General features: G+C 48.7%; 7 protein-coding genes and 1 non-coding gene across 8 annotated transcripts; 2 read left to right on the forward strand and 6 right to left on the reverse strand.

The window, feature by feature from the left end:
- Positions 1–110: 110 nt before the first annotated feature.
- On the forward strand, positions 111–4,174 carry YALI1_E01798g (uncharacterized protein; the record flags this gene model as incomplete). The annotated part of the gene is made up of 2 exons (XM_503409.3): positions 111–146; positions 191–4,174. The coding sequence occupies 2 exons, from the start codon at positions 111–113 to the stop codon at positions 4,172–4,174; spliced, it is 4,020 nt and encodes a 1,339-aa protein (XP_503409.3).
- A 2,139-nt stretch (positions 4,175–6,313) lies between these two features.
- Positions 6,314–6,808, reverse strand: YALI1_E01865g (uncharacterized protein; the record flags this gene model as incomplete). Its single annotated transcript, XM_068282890.1, has 1 exon — positions 6,314–6,808. The coding sequence occupies one exon, from the start codon at positions 6,806–6,808 to the stop codon at positions 6,314–6,316; it is 495 nt and encodes a 164-aa protein (XP_068138991.1).
- Positions 6,809–7,644: 836 nt separating this feature from the next.
- Positions 7,645–8,164, reverse strand: YALI1_E01877g (uncharacterized protein; the record flags this gene model as incomplete). Its single annotated transcript, XM_068282891.1, has 2 exons — positions 7,645–8,013; positions 8,081–8,164. The coding sequence occupies 2 exons, from the start codon at positions 8,162–8,164 to the stop codon at positions 7,645–7,647; spliced, it is 453 nt and encodes a 150-aa protein (XP_068138992.1).
- A 60-nt stretch (positions 8,165–8,224) lies between these two features.
- YALI1_E01885g (uncharacterized protein) lies at positions 8,225–8,998 on the reverse strand (the record flags this gene model as incomplete). The annotated part of the gene is made up of 2 exons (XM_068282892.1): positions 8,225–8,833; positions 8,897–8,998. The coding sequence occupies 2 exons, from the start codon at positions 8,996–8,998 to the stop codon at positions 8,225–8,227; spliced, it is 711 nt and encodes a 236-aa protein (XP_068138993.1).
- Positions 8,999–9,024: 26 nt separating this feature from the next.
- YALI1_E01888r lies at positions 9,025–9,096 on the reverse strand. The gene has a single exon. It is a non-coding gene; the product is annotated as a tRNA-Met (tRNA).
- A 443-nt stretch (positions 9,097–9,539) lies between these two features.
- On the reverse strand, positions 9,540–10,682 carry YALI1_E01904g (uncharacterized protein; the record flags this gene model as incomplete). Its single annotated transcript, XM_503412.1, has 1 exon — positions 9,540–10,682. One exon carries the CDS (start codon positions 10,680–10,682, stop codon positions 9,540–9,542), a length of 1,143 nt encoding a protein of 380 aa, XP_503412.1.
- A 1,578-nt stretch (positions 10,683–12,260) lies between these two features.
- YALI1_E01935g (uncharacterized protein) lies at positions 12,261–13,829 on the reverse strand (the record flags this gene model as incomplete). Its single annotated transcript, XM_503413.1, has 1 exon — positions 12,261–13,829. One exon carries the CDS (start codon positions 13,827–13,829, stop codon positions 12,261–12,263), a length of 1,569 nt encoding a protein of 522 aa, XP_503413.1.
- Positions 13,830–15,046: 1,217 nt separating this feature from the next.
- On the forward strand, positions 15,047–17,077 carry YALI1_E01947g (uncharacterized protein; the record flags this gene model as incomplete). The annotated part of the gene is made up of 1 exon (XM_503414.3): positions 15,047–17,077. One exon carries the CDS (start codon positions 15,047–15,049, stop codon positions 17,075–17,077), a length of 2,031 nt encoding a protein of 676 aa, XP_503414.3.
- Positions 17,078–17,446: the final 369 nt, after the last annotated feature.

The raw sequence follows: 17,446 nt of genomic DNA on the forward strand, positions 1-17,446 counted from the left end.
ACTTGATCCTTACTACTGTATATACTGCTTATCCCAAAAAAACATCACCCTAGCCCTGCACACACATACCTAAACAAAAAATCGATATCGTGAGATAACATCAAACGACGATGACAATTGCAACTCTCGAAGAGACGCATACAGACGTGAGTACTCATTTCCGACACCCCTACGAACGCCACTAACGCAGAAATTCGGTTTCAAGGGTCTTGCCGGAGGACAAATACAGGTCGTGCCTGGATGGGGAGAGGAGGAGCTGGGACGAAAGCTGGTTCAGCTGTTCGATGTGGCAAATTCGAGTGGACTGTTTGTGGCTGCCGGTAACGACGACGCTTTTGTGGTGGGAAAGTTGTCTGATCTCCACGAGATTGGTTTCACGTCTGAGTTCAAGAAGAGTCTTGAGGACAAGGTGACCAAACACAAGCTCAACGGAAAACCCTCTCATGTGGGTTTCACCAGTGACGAGAAGAGCATCTACGCCGGAGTCGATGGTGAGCTCAGGGTCTTTGCCACAGACAAGCCCGATACACAGCTCAAGTCGATTGTGTTGGGAGACGACATTGCGCAAGTGCTGCCCAACCCGCGAGTGGCTTCCGATGCAGCTGTAGTCACTGCCAATGGCTCTCTGTTCTTTTTGGATCTGGCCAAGGGTACCTCCAAGCGCATTGAGGTCCCTGAGTCCGTGACACGTGCATCCTGGTCTCCTAAAGGTAAACAGCTTGTAGCCGGAACATCTGGAAATTGCTCAATCTACCAGCTACGACCAGATGGAAGCACTGCGGCGGTGGTAGAAGCCCCTACAAACAATGAGGATGAGGTTCTTTCTGGAACCGCGGAGGTGACGGAGATTTTGTGGCTCGAAACCCACCTGTTCTTCGTCTCTTACTCCAAGGTTGACGATGAAGATACCGAGTCTTCGTCTTACTTAATCTTCAGAGATAAGAACGGACCCACCACGTACAAGAAGGCGGAAGAAGACCTGTCGCCTCCTTTCGGTGATGCGTCTCGTGGCAGATCGTGGTTTTCTGCTGTTCTGAGAGACTATGCTGGTCTTGATTACCTCATCGCTACAAACTTTGCTCCCTCTACGGAAATCACAATGCTCACCAAAGACGAAATTCTGAGAGCCACAGACGACTCCATGAATGCCACCATGCCCTACACAGATTTCGATACCTCCGCCATTGGTATTGGCTTGGATGTAACCTCAAAGGACGATGTGGACACTCCTATTCCAGGAGCCTCGACCAGCGATCCCCTTCCTCTTTTGTGGATATTGAACAACGAAGGTAGATTAGCGGGATGGCACATTGTCAGTCTGGATGGAATTAAACAGCACACTGCTGGTGTGGAGCCCTTGCAGAAAGCTATCTCTGAAGCCGCCAAGGAGGCTTCAACTGCTGCGAGTCTGTTCGGTGGTGATGGAGGTTCATCCCAACAGAAGACTGCTTCCCCTTCTCCCTTTGCCGCTGGACCTGGCACTGCTTCTCCTTTTGCTGCTGGTGCGTCTCCCTTTGCTGCTGATGCGTCTCCCTTTGCTGCTGGAGCTTCTGGGTCGCCTTTTGCTGCTGGAGCTTCCAAGCTGAGCTTCTCCAACTTCAAGAACCCCACTCTTCCAGATGAAAAACCGAAGTCCGAGAATACTCCTACTTTCGGAAGCAGCAAGTTTGGTGACATGAAGTTTGGAAACAGCTCTTTCGGCTCGTCGTCGTTCGGTAGCTCGGGCCCTGGAGGATCGGGTGGAGCTTTTGGAGCTAAGGTCACTTTTGGCAGCGGTTCCAATCCCAAAGAGCCATCTCCTGTCCCTGAAGCTCAGTCGACTCAGCCAACATCAACCCCTACTATCCAAAAGATGGATGATGACAGTGACGACGAGGGCCACAACTTCAAGTTCGATGAAAGCATGGCTGATGACTTGGAACCAACCACTGAAGGCGACCAGACCGATCAGCTGTTGGCTGCTCTGGCAAAGGACGATGCGCCTGCGGCTAAGGATGCGCCGTCTAAGGATGGCGATTCTGCTTTGTTTGCTCCTTTGACTGCCCAGAAAGGTATGGGGCTCACCAGCCGTCATGCTAAGGCCAAGAAGGATGACAAGAAGGACGACAAGGAGGATGACACGAAACCTGTACCTTCATTTGGCTTTAATCTCAACAAGACCAGTGCTTCTGCCACAGGTAAATCTAAGTTTGGATCTCAAGCAACTGGTGGAAGTGGGTTTACTTTCGGAAAAGATTCCAACTCTGAGTCCCCCTTCCTCGCAGCCGCAGCTTCCAACCCTTTCGCTGGTAAGGGTTTCTTTGGCAGCACAGAGAAGAAGGATGAGGCGGAGGAAAAGCCCAAGACTGACTCTGCTGCCTCTAACGAGCCCAAAATCACGGAGCTTTCCAGTGGGGACGATGAGGGCGAGTCCAAGAAGTCTGAACAATCTATTGCAGACAAGCCCAAGGAGCTACAGGTCAAGGATCAGTCTCAACCCATGGAGCGTGTGTCTTCGCGAGAAAAGACGCCCATCAAGGAGCTCATAAAGAAGTTTGACTCGTCTTCTTCTCAGGACCTCAACAAGGAGGATCTACAGAAGCTTAAGGCCGCATCTGGACAGACTAAGAGCACCCCCGAGGTGGCTGTCGAGGACGAAGATGATGAGCAGGAGGATGATGCTCTTGAGAAGCTGGATCAGGCCAGTTTTGCCAAGCATACAACTCACGGAAAGTCCGATACAGACCCTGCCAAATTCGACGACGATGCTCAGGAGAAGGCGGCTCTTGAGAAGCTGGATGAGGCTGGTTTCGCTAAGGAAGCATCTTCGGGCTCTTCTGGGGAAGCTCCCAAGACTTCTGTTAAGTTCGATGATGATGCCGAGGAGGATGAGGCGCTCAAGAGACTCAACGAGGCCAGTTTCACTAAGGAAGCCAATGGCAGTTCTAACCAGGAAGGGGACTCGAGCTTTGCACAGTTCGATGAGGATGACGAGAATGAGTTTGATGAGTTTGACGACGACTACGAGGATTACGAGGGCGAGTTTACGGAGGAGAATGTGGACGAGGAGGACGAGGAGGATGCCGATTACGTGCACGTGCACGATGAACGAAACCAGACCGAGTCGATTGACGAGACCTATGAGTTTGATGATGGGGACGACGAGCATGACGACGATTTCGACAACTCCGTTGTTGATCCCTCTCTCAAACCTCCTGCTCTTCCGGTCTCTGGCGTCTACTCGGGCTTTGAGCCTGCCAGCTCTCTTCCTGCTGCTGCTGTTGAGAGAGCTCCTATGGTGTCAACAGAGACTCAGACCGAACCAGAGCCTGAACCTGCTCACGAACAACCCGAACCCGAACCCGAACCCGAACCGTTCGCGATGCCTCTTCCTGTTCCCTCCATGAAGATGTTTGAGGATTCCAGCACCGAGACTCCCAAAACTCTGGGTGCTGCTATGGAACAGATCTACCTGGAGGTCGAATCAGAGTTTGAGACTCTCACAGAGAATTACCACCTTCTGGAGACGTACCTGAGAGACCAGGACGCTTTCCAGGAAGAAGAGTACGCGCTCAGCATTACGGAGGTGGAAAAGTGGAGACTTGGGGGCGCTTATGAGCTGGCAAATGAGGTCTTCGAGGAACTGGAAAAGGTTTCTCCTTATGCTGCCAAGTTTGAGGGTGCCGACGATGACATTAACAAGTGCAACAAGGGACTGGGTGTTCTTGAATACAAGATTGCCCGTTACCAAAGTCTTCGACCTAAGGAGGAGAAAGAGGAGGTTCTCCGCCAGCGAGCTCTGTCGGCACGAGAGCAAAAGCTCAAGAACAGTCTTCGAGTCAAGACCGAGAAGATTAGATCTGATCTGATTGACCTTGAGGCTACAGTTACCCAGATGAAGGCCCAGACTATTTTCCTCAATGGAGGTACTTATTCTACCTCCATTACTCGAATCCAGGATACTATTGGCCGTATCACTGAGAACTTCCGAGAGCGTCTCGCCAACCTGGATGCCATTGAGGCGACCGAGACTCTCGATAATCTCTCGCTTGCATCTGCGGGAGATGTCAAGGCAATTACAACTGGCGATAGTTCTTTTGTTGGTCCTGACGAGTCCTCTTATTTTATCGTTCCATCCGACGCCCCTTTTGCTAACAGCTTCCGACAGCTCATGGGAGGTCGACAGGTTATGTAACGAAATCAATGTATTTAATGGTGGTTGTTCACTTGTGTATCCGTAAAAGTACGATTTGTTATGTGTTTCCATTATAGGTCTTGTATTTGTGTACAAACAGGATGTGGCCAACTTCCTTACAGTTTCTGTCATGTCATGTTCAATATTTCACTCACCACACTAGCTTGAAATATGCTTCATGCAAGATGAGTATGGGGGATCGGGGTTAGTGATATATTTATGGGATGGTATTGGTGATATTATTATAACAACTTGTACAAGTACAAGTATGTGCTGTTCCATGTGTTTGGCTGGTGGTATGATCTAGACTACAGGTACTTGTATTCACTATATGCTTGATGTTTGTGAGTACGTGTAGCTACAGTATGTACATACATCCATACAGGGAGAAGACGATGCAGTTGTAGGACGCCTGAGTGATGGGATACTTGTACCATGGCAGATTTATACTCAGTGGTTGTAGAGTGTTGTATGAGTATGTACAAGTGTCTGCGTCACTAATCAAGGATACCTACCATGCCACTATGATGTTTGCAGGAGGTGTACCTCGGCAGTCATCAAAAAATGGAACTACTGGCTTTAGATCTTGTTGTATGGCATCGCGCCTAAAAAAGAAACCCCCTTCCAGCGAGCTACTACAAGTAGTTGTAGTTGCGGGCGTTGGATACCGAAAGTCACAAGCACATGTCGAAGCTCTCATCTGAAACACCGACAGTCGTCTGCACCCCGCAAGTCTCGGTTCGTACCAGCACCAATGTTAGGCAGAACTATACACAAGAGGGCGGACGATCACTTCGGCGTTAGGCAACTGAAGGCTATTTTCGGCTGGTACTGTAGGGGACAGAGGAAACGCAAGTGATTAGTAAATCGGATAATAGGCCTGTTAGTTTACCGAAATGGTGGGGGAGGGGTTCCGTGGATATCTTGAAGTTATGGAGGCTGATCGTTATTTGTGGGGATGGATATCATTGTATGGACATACTGTAGCTACTGTATAAACAACGGATCTTACACCTGCCTCTTGTATGCCCATTGCTTGATCATCTATCGTGTTACTGTACATATACAATAGATATAGGGAAGAAAAGCCGGAAGTAGAGACCATAGTCTGGCAGAAGTAACGGCCTCGGGTCGAGAGAACTATAACAAAGTCCAACGGCGGGTCTTAGAATAGCCCCAAGGATCACACAGTTCCGCAATCCAGTTTCACATGTTCCGTTGCATGGACTTTTGCATGTCTACTGTTGCTACGATTCCCCCATTGCAACCACAGTTTGGGGTTACCCCGCATTATATTAGCATGATTACGAAAGAGATAAGTATCATATGGAACATGTGAAGGGTAGTATGCAGGTCCGGCGGAGAAAGAGAATGACGTTTTCATTAAGCGATTCGCTTGGCGGCTTGTGGGGGATGTGACGATACTTACGGTAAAGACCCTGTGTGAGAGCTGGTACTCGCTCGTTACTTCGCTGATCTGTTGGGCCGTCAATCGAATCTCGTGGAACTTGCATTCTTCTTAACTGTGTCTATACAAGACACCTAATGAAACATACAAGCTACCGAAATCATTTTACTCGTACTGACCGGTACGGTACTTGCACAAGTAGTGAAACTTCCGAAAATAGCCAGCCTCATGCATCATCGCTTCACCCCTTCTGTTGACCTCAAAAGCATTCCAACGGTAAAAAATTATAACGCCGCCAACTGGATGGTTGTGACGGCGTTGACCACCAATGTGTGGGGGCTGGCGGTAGGACCGAGCTTATTCGTCCCAATAAGCTCTTTGGATTTGATTCTTTGGGGTGTGTGGTAAAATTCACATGGGGAAGAACACGGTGGCAGTTTGAGGCAGAGGCCCAGCGTGTAGTTCCTAGGGCATGAATATACCGAACTCATGGCGCAGAATTGAGCTGAATGCGCAAAAAGCTACAGGATCAACCGCGTTAGAAATGCCGCAAATGTCCACTAATTCCCCGGACTGTTCCAAATGATTCTGTGGGGATAAATCTCAAACTGGGTTAGGCTTTGTCACGTTTCTTTGTGTCGTGTCGGTTCGTCCGGGGCAATGTGCCCACGCTTGGCTGTCTCCCTACACCTCGGTAAAAACTATCACATGCTGCCCCTCTCGAGCAAGCATTAAATGCATATAGTCAATCTAACGACATATATATAGGTAGGGTGCATCCTCCGGTTTAGCTCCCCAGAATATCTCTTATTCATTACACAAAAACAACAATGTCTCTCAAGGTCGACGGCTTCACTTCTTCTATCATCTTCGACGTCATCCGTGACGGTCTTAACGACCCCTCTCAGGCCAAGCAGAAGGCTGAGTCCATCAAGAAGGCCAACGCCATCATTGTCTTCAACCTCAAGAACAAGGCTGGCAAGACCGAGTCTTGGTACCTTGACCTCAAGAACGACGGTGACGTCGGCAAGGGCAACAAGTCCCCCAAGGGTGATGCTGACATCCAGCTCACTCTCTCTGACGACCACTTCCAGCAGCTCGTTGAGGGTAAGGCTAACGCCCAGCGACTCTTCATGACCGGCAAGCTCAAGGTTAAGGGCAACGTCATGAAGGCTGCCGCCATTGAGGGTATCCTCAAGAACGCTCAGAACAACCTCTAAGCGCATCATTTATTGATTAATTGATGATTTACTATATTGATTTCGCAACTGTAGTGTGATTGTATGTGATCTGGCTCGTAGGCTTCAGTAAATACTAGACGGGTATCGTACGTAGTTGTATCATACATCGAGCCTGTGGTTACTTGTACAATAATTCGTAATGTAGAGATACCCCTTGATCCATTGCCTGTTTCTAACATACAATGATCTCCACGCAATAATCCCACTCTTGACTAAAAGTTGCTACTCTTGCACGGTTACCTCGGCATAGTCACGCCTCTCTTGTCTCGTCTCGAACGCACAAAGTCAATTGACAACGCCACTCACTCGAGTGTGCCCCAACAGGGCACCATATCGACTAATTTGAGGCCAACTAGGGTGATTTTGGATGGAATTTGATCGGAAAAAATAGCTGCAGAAATTCCTGGAGAGAAAAATTGACCGCATCCACATGGTTTGACCAAAAAATCGTCTCCATCTCTGTGCTCAACTCTCCTGACGAGATATGCGCGCGCACCCCCACATGATGTGATTGATCTCAACAAACTTCACCCAGACCCTTATCTTTCCGGAAAACTTACTGTATAAGTGGTCGTGCGAACAGAAAGTGTGCGCACTTTAGGTGTCTAGATCCGATTGTTCTCGTTCTGATAATGAGCCAGCCCCGCGAGGCAATGTTTTTTACAATTGAAAACTTCGTTAACCACTCACATTACCGTTTTTGCCCCATATTTACCCTCTGGTACACTCCCTCTTGCATACACACACACTGCAGTGAAAATGCACTCCGTTAGCACCGTTGTGATTGGTTCAGGGCACGAGTTTGGTGGTTTAAGGCGCAACTACATCAATATGAAAACAGGAGACGCTGAAAAGGGGTAATATCGGACTGCTGCTATGTTGTATGTACTGCATGACGAATTGGTGTTATTCAAGACCGTGGCACAGGTTGCTGCGGTACGAGACCTGGTAGCTTCTCTAAACGGCATGTCTAGGTGGACGAGTATGGAGAAGTTAGGTACAGTACGTACGTATACGAGTACGAGTACGAGTACGTAGTACGATACAGGGTACGTAGTACGATACAGGGTACGTAGTACGATACAGGGTACGTAGTACGATACAGGGTACGTAGTACGATACAGGGTACTTGTACGAAGACAACAGTAGAGTGCAAATATCAACCAACATGGCCAGAGCGACCAGTTCAGCTTTCAGGGGGGCCTCTAGCACTTGTCACCATATGTAGCCGTGATAATTATGCAGTGATGTGATAACTACTGTACAAGTAGAAGTAATCCGGTGGTGCTGGTACCTTGAATTGAGTCTCACTATCGGTTTCAGCAACACCAAGGACTTCATAGATAGTACAGGTTGAAGCCAGCTGCTGGTATTCCACCAGCGTCTAGGCCGTCGTCCCCGCTACGCCACCTTGTTGAGTAAATCACTCAGACCAGCATGCACCTTGACGTAGAACTCGTCGTCCTTGGTCATGCTCACGAGATTCTTGGGTTTAGTAAACGCCTCTCGTCTGAACGAATCGGCCCAGTCGCTCTTGTCCTTCATCTCCTGATGCTTCGTCACCTGTGTCTTGATCCATCCTCCCATGCTTTCGAATCGCTCGGTGATGGGAATCCAGTTGTCCATCAGACGCTTTTCTTCCCCCAGACAGAGAAAGCCGTACTTTCGAATCCCACCACGAGACTCGTTGTCGTTCACCTTGAACACGTAACCAATGGTGGCTCCAGATGAGTCGCCAAACATGAGAGGAGTATCCGAGAAGGTGGTTTCACTACTCAGCAGCTTGAGACAGGCCTTTCGAACCTTGGAGTAGTCATCCTCCCCGACGGCACATTGAGAAGACACGTATGTGTGCTCGCCAATATTAGATCGTAGAGTTGTGGCATCATTTGGCAGGATCAGCTGGCAATTTGCGCACGTCGAACACTCGTTTGGTGTGGTCTCCTTCGTTTTCTGACAACACAGTATCGAAGTCGGGCCATGCAAGTCGCAGAAATGTGCAAAACAGAGCTGGTTAGTGCTTGTTGTGTTCGTTGCAACCCTTAGGAAGCCTTATCCTCTCCCCATACTCACCAGTAGTGCCATGATTTGGTGCAAAAAGGTGTTGGTGGATGCGTTAATGAAAGTTGTTGTTCTGCACGTCTGCCCCAGATTAAGAACTTTATCATGACCCATCACAGCAAAAAAAATTGACAAAAAATTAGCGATGCCTGGTTTCGATCCAGGGACATCAGGGTTATGAGCCCTGCGCGCTTCCGCTGCGCCACATCGCTGGGTTTTTTTTAATTGAACTTTTTTTAGAATCTCCCAAGCTAAAATCAGTGTCACGTGACCCCTTAAAACTCAGATTTTTGAAGTGCCATTATGTCATTTAAAATGCAATTAAGGGTGGAAATGAGTAGACAGGAGTGCTAAACCGGCAATTCTTTATCTGGTAGGAGGGCCTTTTTTATGATAATTTGGGGGTTAGGTCAAATTCGATGCGTCGTTATGACATCTAAACCGGGTACAAGTAGCTACCTAAAGAGAGTGTGTTCCAGTGTTGGTCAACAATGGTATGGTACTTGTACTTGTACTTGTAGACAATTAAACCAAAATTATACCACCGACTATCAAGCGCAGCACACACATAGACATGCACCTTCTGTAGCCGCTTCATATTATTTCTCATATCGGGTTGATGTGATGTTATTACTGCATACACGTAGACCTCCACTTACAGAGACAGAACTGTCATAGTTTCGTCCCAAGAAGAAGATAGGACACCCACTCCGTCTGGGGAGACCTTTACTTTGGTAACAGGACCAAGATGCTTCGTGATTGGGCCGAGGTAGGTGCATTTGATGGTGTCCCAAGCTACCACTTCACCTGTGTCATGGCCACAGAACATGATCCGTCCTGAGGGTGTTACAGCCACCGAGTTGACAGGAGACATTATGTCTGGGGCACTATAAATGTTCATTTGGCAATCAGTTCTCATGTCAAACAGTCTTGCAGTTGAATCGTCACCTCCAGAGAGAACTGCATTTCCATCGGGAAAGAAGTCCACTGAAGTTACATCCTTATTGTGCCCCTGAAAGGTCTGGACACATCTGGCGATTCGGAGATCCCAGATCTTGACTGTTTTATCGTTGGAAGCCGTGGCGACAATCTGCATCTTAGAGGGGTGTTTGGTCACAGAAGAGACGTCTCCTAGATGGTCATACAGGGTCGAAACACGTCGGCCTGTATTGACATCCCAGATGCAGCATGTCATGTCTCCGGAGGCTGAGATGATCTGTTGGTCAGTCAGGAAACACAAGTCCGCCACATATGCAGAGTGTCCCTTGAGAATGGCCATGGGCTCGCTTTTGGTAAGTCCCTTCATTCTGGTCGACGACCCTGAACCGTAGGGAACAGAAGGGTCTGTCTCATCAGCCGACTGAGTCATGGAGTGGATTGAGACCCTGTTATCTAGACCACCCGATGCCAGGTAGCCACACGAGGGAGGTAATGCACAGGAGAGCACGTAGCAGCTTGGAAGAAGGAAGACTCTGGACTTTAGAGACGAGTAGGCGTCCCACATGAGAGCCAGACCGTCCATAGCTACACTGAGCACATATTGTGAGTTGGAGGCCCAGTCGCAGCTGTTTATCTTGCCTCTGTGTCCCTTGAGTTTGTGTCGCACCTTCAGGGGGGTTGAACTGATGGGCCGGAGGTCTGTGGCAAGACTTGGAAGGGTGGCATTCATAAATTGGCTTCTCTGATGAACAATGTTCTCTCTCATGGCGGCACATTTGCCTTTGAGTAACGACAGCCGCTCATGGAGATCTTCAACGGTGGGGGAGGGGGGAGTATCTGGCCGGAGAATATCTGTCATTTTCGCGCGTGGATGAGTTCAAGTTGGTTGCAATTTCTAGTGTGGGGGACTCCACCATGCAAATACCAATTCGTGTCTGCCACATTGATTCCCCGTTATAGCTGCGTGCATGCTTACTGCATGAGCTCTGCGGAGTAGATGCGGAGTAGATGCGGAGTAATATACAATATACATATAGCAAGGCGACACAAGGAAGGGCCACAAACGGAACACCCAAAAAATTTACATAAGTGGGTCTTCAAATAATAAAACGTTTGGCAAATATTATCATTACTGTGCTGATCAGGAGGATAAAAGTATAGTTTAGTTGGCATGAAAATATTGTGTGTGTGTTATCGTGTGTAATTATCTCGTTGAGCCCCACAGATGCTCCACCACTTGACTTGTTCCTATAGACCAGATATGGTCAATTGCCGAATATGAAGAAATTATGCAGGGTTCGAAGATGGGAGGTGCAATGGGACCACTTTTTATCAAACGGCCCCAACAGCAACGAAGGAGGAGACTCAGCTGTGTAATCTACCTTTATGATCTTCGCTCTGTAGACTCGCTAGTATAAGGTACCGGGTAGACGACGAGTATGTATACATGTATACATGTGCTTGTCACCACCAATCTAAAAGAGCTTGTTGAAGTGACGGTCAGGGGCGTATGAAGATGGTGAAAATGACGTTATTTTATTAGAATGCGGAGGTTTGTGCTTGCTGTAGAGAACCGACCTCGGCCTATTATCAAGTGCAGCTTCTCACACACACCTGTAGATCCCACTGGAGTCTCTTCATGGTTACAATTCTCCAAGGGGTGGAGGAAGCGATTAGGTGGAGTAGATTTACACAATTTCCTGCACAAATGGCACTCTGAGCTGCTACGATTCGGACCGTCAAGTGCCCATTACCCGATCAGACCTGCTATTGTGTTCTTTTCAACTTTTCCAGCAACACCACCGCCAACTTTATCCGTTGATGTAACACTGGCAATTTGCACATTGGAAAAAGGAAAACCATACTGCAGCCGGCAAGCTCAAAGTCACTACTTGTACCATTGGCGCTTCTCTCGGCCGTTGTAACAGCTTAATGGAGCCATCGAAGGGCCGTAGCAACTCACAGGCCAAGCCTATTCAAGATTGACACAGAGCAAGGTCTTGTTATGCGTTCTGTCGAGGTGAAACCAATATTTTTTGACAGCCAAAAATAGCGGGCAAATGCAACCAATTAATAGACCCTGGAAGTCTTCATGCTTGGCCTTGCACACCTTAATCTACACCAACAAGATTCTCTCATGTAATGAGACAAAAATATTTTATACGATCGTCAGTGAGTCAAGGCAAGTTATGGTATAGAGATGTAGAAGTAGTCCCACAGTGTGTACAGGGCCCGACATTCTTCACCCTCCAAGGTACAACATTGGCCTTGTACTATGTACTGTACTGTACTCAGGAGTAGCCCAAAGGAAACGAAAAACAACCCTATCGCTGTGTTCCTGCCGTATTCCATCTCCCCGCGCCTATCAAACTCGGTTGATCGTCGCTTCTTTGTTAGGTGAAAAATCAAGGGTCTATGTTTAAATAAAAATGATGGCTTATATAGAGTGCGTGGGCGAGACTGCTCCTCGAATCCGCTCCTGCTCTTCACCTTGGACACCACCACTGAGCACCACATGCGGCAAGATCTTGTCCAAATGACACCACGTGTTGAGAGGCATTCGGTACATGGCTAGCTTCTCCGTCAGCTCCCGCAGATACTGGTACGTCCAGTCGCGCTTCTGCCCATTGAGCACTCCGAGCACGTGGAATGAGTTGGACGAGTCTCCCAGCGTCACCTTGGAGTAACTCCTGTTGTTGGTGTCGACAAACATCTGACCAGTGATGACAGGGGTGCGGGTATCGAGCAGGGGCATCAGCGAAAAGTCGCGTCTGTACGACAGGTCTAGCCTGGTCTTACCAATCGGCACAAATTGAGAAGATGCATTCATGGCCCATTCAACCAGCTGGTTTCGATACAGCAAAAAGAAGCGGTTATCTACTATGAAGGGATGATGCTGATGTTGCGGATGCGTGGGGCCATGGGGGGATATCGTTGAACAGAGACGGAACGTCTTACTGTTGGCCCAGTCAACCCAGAAGAAGTCATTCCGCTTCAACACAGGGTCCTCAAGCGAGTTGGAAATGCAAATAAAGGTGTCGTGGCCGTACACAAATACACGGGCGGACTCGGAACACGGCATGTGTATGCGAATAGATTGTGTTTTGATGTTATTCCGGCGACCTGGAGCAATGCACTTTTGTCGCAACAGCTCGTATTCCTCACACAAGCCAATGGAGCCGGTACTGGAGTCAGAAGTAGAGCCAGCACTACTGCTGCCCGAGTGACCCAACCGATGCCATTCCATTTCGGGAGACATGCCTGGAGCCAGTTTAGTGGAGCGTAAGCGAAGCAGAGCCGTGAGATATCCGTCGTACATGGCCTTGGACACGTGGAAGCGGCGAATTACACGGTCATCCTCCAGTATATTTCTAACTACTCTCCAAAACCACGTTTTGCGGGCGTAATTGAGTTCTTGAACACCGTCTACCGGAGGGGTGTACACATTTGATGCATAGTCGCCATAGGTTTGTGGATAGATGGGGAAGTTGTGGGTGAAGACAATCTGGCGGCGAAAGCACAGTTTTGTTTCGTATTCGTCGGATATTGCTCGGGATATCGACAGCGTTCCGTCAGGGAAGATGTCTGCATATAGGCTTGCTTCGGGTGCGAGGTTGTGGTTGATGGTTTGGACCGGCTCAGGCTCCTCGGCGTACTCTACTAACGGCAGGGAGGCCAGTCCGTCTGTGGGAGAGGTCAGATCCAGGGCGTCATGGTAGGAGGTGTGGTGGTAGTCGGCTTGGTGATGGTGTCGTGCATGTCCATGCATGGTGTCTCTACGACGCAGTTCGGCCATGGCGAGGGAGAGCCATCCCGCTGCGCTGGACCCGTCGGCTGGTTGCATCCATGGTGCACAGAGAGCCCTGGCGGCGGTGAGAGCGTGGGAGCTGTTGTCGACTGCTTCTCTTAGACAGCAGCACGAGTTTCGCAGGTTGTGGAGATCTTCAACAGAGGTAAAGGCGAGAATCACGGCTATGGTTTCTGGAGGCAGGCTGAGCAGGGACATGCCCAGGAATCGGTGCGTGCGAGAGGTTGGCGGGTGTGCAGCTTCGACAAGATGCTGGAAGAGGTGGTTGGTGGTAGTGGAGCTAGTATGGCGTTTTGTTGGCCGCACAGTATAGTCTAGCTACTGGTAGACAGTTTTAGATATGCAAAAACTTTGAACTGTTTAACGGTGCATTACCAGTAGCTACTTGTATGGTCTCTACAAGTAGATTTGAGACGAGTGGGAAATGGGTTCGGCGGTCCCCGACAGTTGCTGTGAAGCTTATGTTCTCCGTGGACGGTGACCGGGGTCGTTTGACTGTGTTCGCCTGCACATAAATGTCTCGCTTGTCTGCGACTCCACATCTCATCAGGCTAATGCCTAGACTCGAAGCTAGCCATTGTTGAGCGGCACCCAGGGTTGCAATCATCATGCGGCGCCACCCCGTATTATATATAGTCTTTACCGTTATGATAGGGTGGCGACGGTACCAGTGGTGTAGAAGAGGTACAGTAGCTACAGTGATATGTCGATGGGCTGATGAAGTGGCCCAACAGGTGCATACTGTACTCGCACCAGTGTTTCGTACCTACTGATATCTGCAAGTGCAGATGGTGTCTCGAACATTGAGCAGCACCCCCCTCAGAAGCTACTGTAACCGCGGTGTCTCAGTATCAATAAGTAACATCAAGCTATCGATCACGTGATGCAGGGGTTGCAAAGTATGCTGATAGGATGTAGTGTACCAATGTATACAGTAACTGCGACCAACAGCCGTTAGAACCACACGGCACCATTTACTCTGCGGGATTACACAGATAAGTCAGCTGATCATGTCCATAAGGGCAACCATAGCCAACAGTAGCTAAGAAATAAACAAGTCAATTACAACTAGCTACAGGCAGTAATACTCTTATGCCATGCGATATTGCGATTGTCTAAAATTTCAGTATCTCCTGCTTTTTATTTTCGCCTCTCGCTCACGTCGTACAGGTCGTATTTCCGACCCCGTAAGGTATCCCAAACTCTGGGTCGTCGCTTATCTCGTTCTAGGTGGTGGCAGAGTTTACAGCCTGTGCATGAGAGAGGCACACTATGCGCACAGGGAGATGTAATTAAAACTCATCTGATCAAAACAAGGGTTTATCTCGAGACCGTCTCAGGAGCCCCCGGTATTCCACTCGCTCAAATCGTCGATCGTTACACATCCATCCATTCGCTTCACCATTCGTTAGGCCATGCAAATCACCCTAACACAACAGGGACTGACACTACAGTCTCAAAACGGCACGAGATCACTGCTTGATTTCGCTACCAAATCTCTCACCACACTCCAGGACGATACGGACTCACAAAATGACACAGATGGAGCCTCGGTCGATACAGAAAGCCCGTCTCTAGAGTGCCTGGGCATTTTTGGCATCTTTCCTATTGATGTGCACTCGCTGGCAGTCATCACCAAACGAGAACAGGTTGCTACTCTGCAAAATGCTCCCCTCTACAAGATCACCGGGGCTCTCCTGATTCCTCTGTCCTACCAGCGAGCCAGAGCCGTTTTTGAAGCCTCTCAAAATAACACCACTGCCGAACCGCGACGGTCCACAGACTCCAACGAGTCGAGAGGTTCTTCGGTCGCTGATTCTGAGCCCTCAGAAACCGAAACAGGCACACCTTCTCCTGTGTCTCCCTCGACTCTCAAGTTTATCAGAGAGTGCCAAAAATTCCTGTCTTCAGGGGCTCTCTTTTACTCTCCTAAGCTCAACCTACATCAATCTCTCAAACAGGGTCTTTTGAATAAGGAGTCGAAATGTTCTTCATACTACCTGAATTACAATAGAAACAGATTGTTCAAAGACACCGAGTTTGAGCTCAAGATAATCCAAGGTCATGTGGGACAAGTCAAGCCCGAATCCAGCAACATCTCCGTGGTACTCATTTCTCGGAGATCACGACACCGCATTGGAGCTCGGTATCTCCGAAGAGGTATTGACGATGATGCCAACTGTGCCAACTGGGTCGAAACCGAGCAGCTTCTGGTTACACCCAAGTACATTCTTTCGTACGTGATTGTCCGAGGTTCTTTGCCTGTCTTCTTCCAGCAGAGTCCGTATAAGCTAAAACCCACTCCCCGTGTTCTCAGAGGAGCCGAAGCTACTCGCAAAGTCTTCAACACTCATTTCGACCGTATTGAGAGCCACTATGGCTCTGTTACAGGCGTCAATCTGGTTGAAGCGTCTTCGACCTCTAACGAGTTCAAGGTTGGAAATCTGTACAAAAAACTGTGCGAGCAGAACGGTAAGGAGCTCGAATGGTTTGATTTCCACCACGCCTGCAAAGGTATGAAGTTTGAGCGTGTTTCCGAGCTGTTTAACAGCGATGTTGTGCAGGCAGGAGTCGACAACTTTCTGTGGGACGGTTTGAACCTGCAAACGGGCAACCCAACGTCTGTGGTCCAGTCTGGTATCTTCAGAGTGAACTGCATCGACTGTCTCGACCGAACCAATGTTGTTCAGACTGAGATTGCCAAAAGAGTGCTCGAACAGCAGCTGGAAGAGCTCAATCACGATGCTGACAACATTGTATCATCGGCTTACTACCACATGTGGGCCGACAATGGCGATGCCATTTCGCGCCAATATTCTAATACGAACGCACTTAAAGGAGAGTTCACTCGGAACCGAAAACGAGACTTCAAGGGTGTGGTTACAGATGTGGGGCTCACTCTCACTCGCTTCTACTCCGGAATGGTGTCCGATTTCTTCCGCCAGGCGCTGTTTGACTTCCTTGTTGGCAACGTTGATGAGAGAGTGTTCAGCGAGTTTGATGAGACTTGTGCCAGCTCTGATCCTCGCATGTACTCGAAATCTGCGATAGAGGTGGCTTCAGAGATCTGCCAGGATGATGTGATTTCTGGCTGGTGGCTTGAGTCGCTCCAAAACAGCTCAAACAAGTATATTGTGCTGCTCACAGACACATCCATCTACGTGTGCCAGTTCGACTTTATGACCGAGCGTGTGAGCGACTTTGAAAAGGTGGATGTCGACACCATTTCCAGCGTTCAATTCCTTGGCAGCTCGGGCTCTCAAGTGGTCATTTCCACGTCGGACAAGCAGTTCCGGCTCCGAAACCCGACTTACAATGAGCATATGGGCGACAAGCTGCGCCAGTACTGTTCGGAGAGAGAAATTGAAGTTCACGATGGTGACGAGCAGTCTACGACTTTTGTGTCGAGGATGGAACAACGGCTTAAGCGACTCATTTGGGCCTAATGTATTTATTAACGAATTATGACTAGAACGCATAGGGTAAGTAATGGCCTAGTAAATCGCCAACTAATTGCCAACTAATTTATTAAGTTTTGAGCTCTCTAAAACGCCGGTCTTGTGGCAACAAATGAGCAAACAGGACAAACAAAAGAACGAACTGAAAAATGACCGCCATTCTCTACAACGAACGTGACTCCAGTGTTCGATATCATTTTTCACCTTTCGTTACCGTGACCACATATACTCAGTCCATGCCACGATACACTCAGTAGGGTAACGTCAGGGTAAACACCACCAAACATGTCTCATGCACAGATAGCAAAAAAATTCTGCATAGAGTTCAGCTCCCAAATGTATATAAGCACCCGCTCA

Source organism: Yarrowia lipolytica, chromosome 1E (assembly GCF_001761485.1).
Source record: "Yarrowia lipolytica chromosome 1E, complete sequence".
Taxonomy (NCBI): Eukaryota; Fungi; Ascomycota; class Dipodascomycetes; order Dipodascales; genus Yarrowia; species Yarrowia lipolytica.